Below are 3,061 nucleotides of genomic sequence, written 5' to 3'. Positions count from 1 at the left end.
GTATTAATAATGCGATGTACTACAATACGTTTAGAAAATATCGACATTATTTTAAGAGTATAATTTAATTTAATATCATTAACTAAAAGTAATATACACGTAAAGAGAAAAATATCAAATAATAATCGTATAAACATAATTTTAGGGCATATATTATATCCCACGAAGTTCCAAAAGTTTTAAATTATTAAATTTAGCACTTAGATAATAAATGTATGAAAAGTAATATGGGATATGATTGATGGGAAAGATGATCCATATATATCATATTCTTGAGATGATCATAGGGTTTATGCACTCTTGGCTTTTTGTCACATATTCAATTACTATCATATCATAGCAGCTTTCATTCTATAATAATCTCCTTCGATTTGTTTGCTCATATTTTTGCTTTGCATGTGACATGTCCATTATTTTTCATAACTAGGGCCTTGTAGTGTTGTTATCAACAATTGATTAATTTAAAAGTATTTGTTTCATAATATAATAATAGAAGTTTCATTTTCCAAAAATTATTGTAAGTAAACCTTTCTTGTTACATAAAATGTAGATTTTTCAAGAGAGAGAGAAAAAGGGCTCCAAAAACCCACATCTTAGATCTCTAAAATTGAACCTATATATTAGGAAGAATGTTTCACAATACCAAAATTAAAAAAGAAAAAGGATATCAATCAAATCCAAACAAAATTGATAGATTAGGATAAATAACATCACTGTTGAAAATATTTTATAAAAAATTTAAGATTTTATTTCAAATAACAATTCATAGCTACTAATATAGTTTGATAAGTGTTTATCAATAATGCTCTAATCTTTCCATCTATTTATGTTTTCATTGTGTTGAAGTTAGAAGATAGAAGAGAAGAATTAATTATATATCCTTAAATCTCGTTTGGTTCTTGAGATAACGTAAGATATAAGTAATTATGACAATTAAATTCTTGGTTTAATCTTCCCAGACGACTTTTGTCAAACTCAATTACTATATCAAAACAATATAGCATGAAAAACTCTTTTTTTTTTTCACAGTATACTTGTAGATTTGCATAGTATAAAATTTACACAACAAGATCAATAAATTAACTAGTACTCTAACATTTTATAAACTATGAAAAAATAATCATGCCACACAGTAAAGATTAATACATCTCAGGGGGATAGAATTTCTCATAATATATATGAATGGAATCATCAGAATGTACATTAAAAATCATATTGATATATTCAAAATCACTTGCAAACATACTTTTATTTTTTATTTATGCTAATTCAATCAATTTAATATTTAGTATCACAATTAAATACGATTCATGAACAACGACTGAAAAATCAACGGTAGTCTTTTTCCACTAGAAAAAAGTGTTTTTAACTATTTTAAGAAACAAACTCAAATGTGTTCTCAACAGAAGCTAGGCAGGAAGAGATAAAGAGGTTGGAGAATGAAAAAGAAATAAAAGAAAAGCATGAGAATGTGTGTAATGTCTACTACTTCTTTAAGAGCAAAGGACCAACGTTATCTCCAGTTGCTTTGTTGTGCTTAACATGGCTTCCATCACAAAGAGGAAATGTCCCTGACCTCCAACATCTGCACCCAAACCACATCTCATATATCTTTTAAAGAGGTTCCATTTCAGTCGTTATAGCAATCATGTTTAAAATACTAACAAATATAATACAATGCAGGTGATCAAAATTTATAATTCCTCCCATTTTGCAAAATTAAGCATGTGAGAATGAGGAATAAAAGGAAAAGAATGAGATCAAAAGAACCTGCAATAAGGAGTGAGAGGCTTGGAAAGTTCAGGAACGAGCACAGAGTCCACCACTTTGTCTTCACTCTTTCTGATTGCAGGGTTTATATGTTCGCCGCTGCTGCCACCTTCAGCTCTTACGACAACAGTACGACGTCGTCCATTGTCGTTGAAATTACGAGAGAGAAGATGGGGTCTTGTTGATAGGGAAGAAGAAGGTGAAGAAATGGGTAGAATGGATGCCATAGTATGCAAATAGTAAACTCAGATATGTGGTGAAGTATCGAAATGGAGGGAGGGGGTGATGAACGTGTGGAGACCATACGCTTTTAAACTACAATTGAAACCACATCCTAATTGGTGGATCTTCATTTGACACGTCTCCTTCCCTAAATTTCCTTCACAACACAACCCTATCCCTATTTTTTCTTTTACTATCATTTCTTTTCACACATGTGACTAAGAAATCCAACTTCCCACTTCCAAACTTGATAAAATAAACAAATAAATCAGTCTAGGGTTTAGGGTTTTGAGATTATCATCATCTTCCCCTTTCGCTCCAAGTCTCCATAAATAAGTGTCTAAAATAGATTTGGGATCCTTTGAATACATACTCATATCTTAGTTGTCAAAATTTTCAAAAAAGATTATCTTTGTAGTTTCACAATTTTTCATATATATACATGAGTTGGCTGTCGTGAGTCTTAAAAATGTATTTTTTTAGTCCTTAGGATTTAGTTAATAAGAATAACTCTTTTTTAGTTAATAAGAATATTGGGAAATAATTGATAAGTAATAGTAATTTGAAACAAATCAAAATATTTGAATATAGCAGTGCCCTTTATTGGACTTCATTACATATGCTTGGCCCAAAAGGCTTATAAATCCAAGGTTGGGCCCAAAAGACTTCAACGTCTTCCTATTGGATTTAATTGCTATAACATTAACTCAAAATTCATTTCAAAGTATAAGTATTGTATCAACGTAAAATCACTACAACTTAATACTTCCTTAAATTCTCATCCATGTGAACTAAATCATTATAAGTTGATAGTAATGTACTACAAAAACAATACTTTAAAAGAAATGAACGACGAATATATATTACATGCATTTGTTCACCCGTGAATTTGATATATGAATGATAAATTTCATATATTAGACGTTACTAAAATAAATGCTAAAATAAAAAAGTGGAATAAAAAGCAACAACATATGTACATATACGTACTAGATTAGATTTGCATATTTTAGATTTTCTTTCGGGTTTTTTTTGAAAGAACAAAAAGATTATTTACATTCCAATAATA

General features: G+C 29.4%; 1 protein-coding gene across 1 annotated transcript; it reads right to left on the bottom strand.

Moving 5' to 3' along the window:
- Positions 1-1,284: 1,284 nt before the first annotated feature.
- On the bottom strand, positions 1,285-2,085 carry LOC101209941 (CDGSH iron-sulfur domain-containing protein NEET). Its single transcript, XM_004143665.3, has 2 exons — positions 1,771-2,085; positions 1,285-1,585 (listed from the first exon to the last, which is right to left on the bottom strand). Exons 1-2 carry the CDS (start codon positions 1,995-1,997, stop codon positions 1,486-1,488), a joined length of 327 nt encoding a protein of 108 aa, XP_004143713.1. The 5' UTR covers positions 1,998-2,085; the 3' UTR covers positions 1,285-1,485.
- Between the last annotated feature and the right edge of the window lie 976 nt (positions 2,086-3,061).

This window comes from Cucumis sativus, chromosome 5 (genome assembly GCF_000004075.3).
Source record: "Cucumis sativus cultivar 9930 chromosome 5, Cucumber_9930_V3, whole genome shotgun sequence".
Taxonomy (NCBI): domain Eukaryota; kingdom Viridiplantae; phylum Streptophyta; class Magnoliopsida; order Cucurbitales; family Cucurbitaceae; genus Cucumis; species Cucumis sativus.
Note: the sequence above shows the minus strand (reverse complement) of the source record. Positions and strands in the feature narration are given on the sequence as shown.

Bases quoted from the DNA above. Each gene is read 5' to 3' on its own strand.
- LOC101209941 (XM_004143665.3), bottom strand. From the start codon at position 1,997: ATGGCATCCATTCTACCCATTTCTTCACCTTCTTCTTCCCTATCAACA. The intron at 1,586-1,770 runs GTTCTTTTGATC...GTTTGGGTGCAG, and splicing joins CCTCTCACTCCTTATTGCAG to ATGTTGGAGGTCAGGGACAT.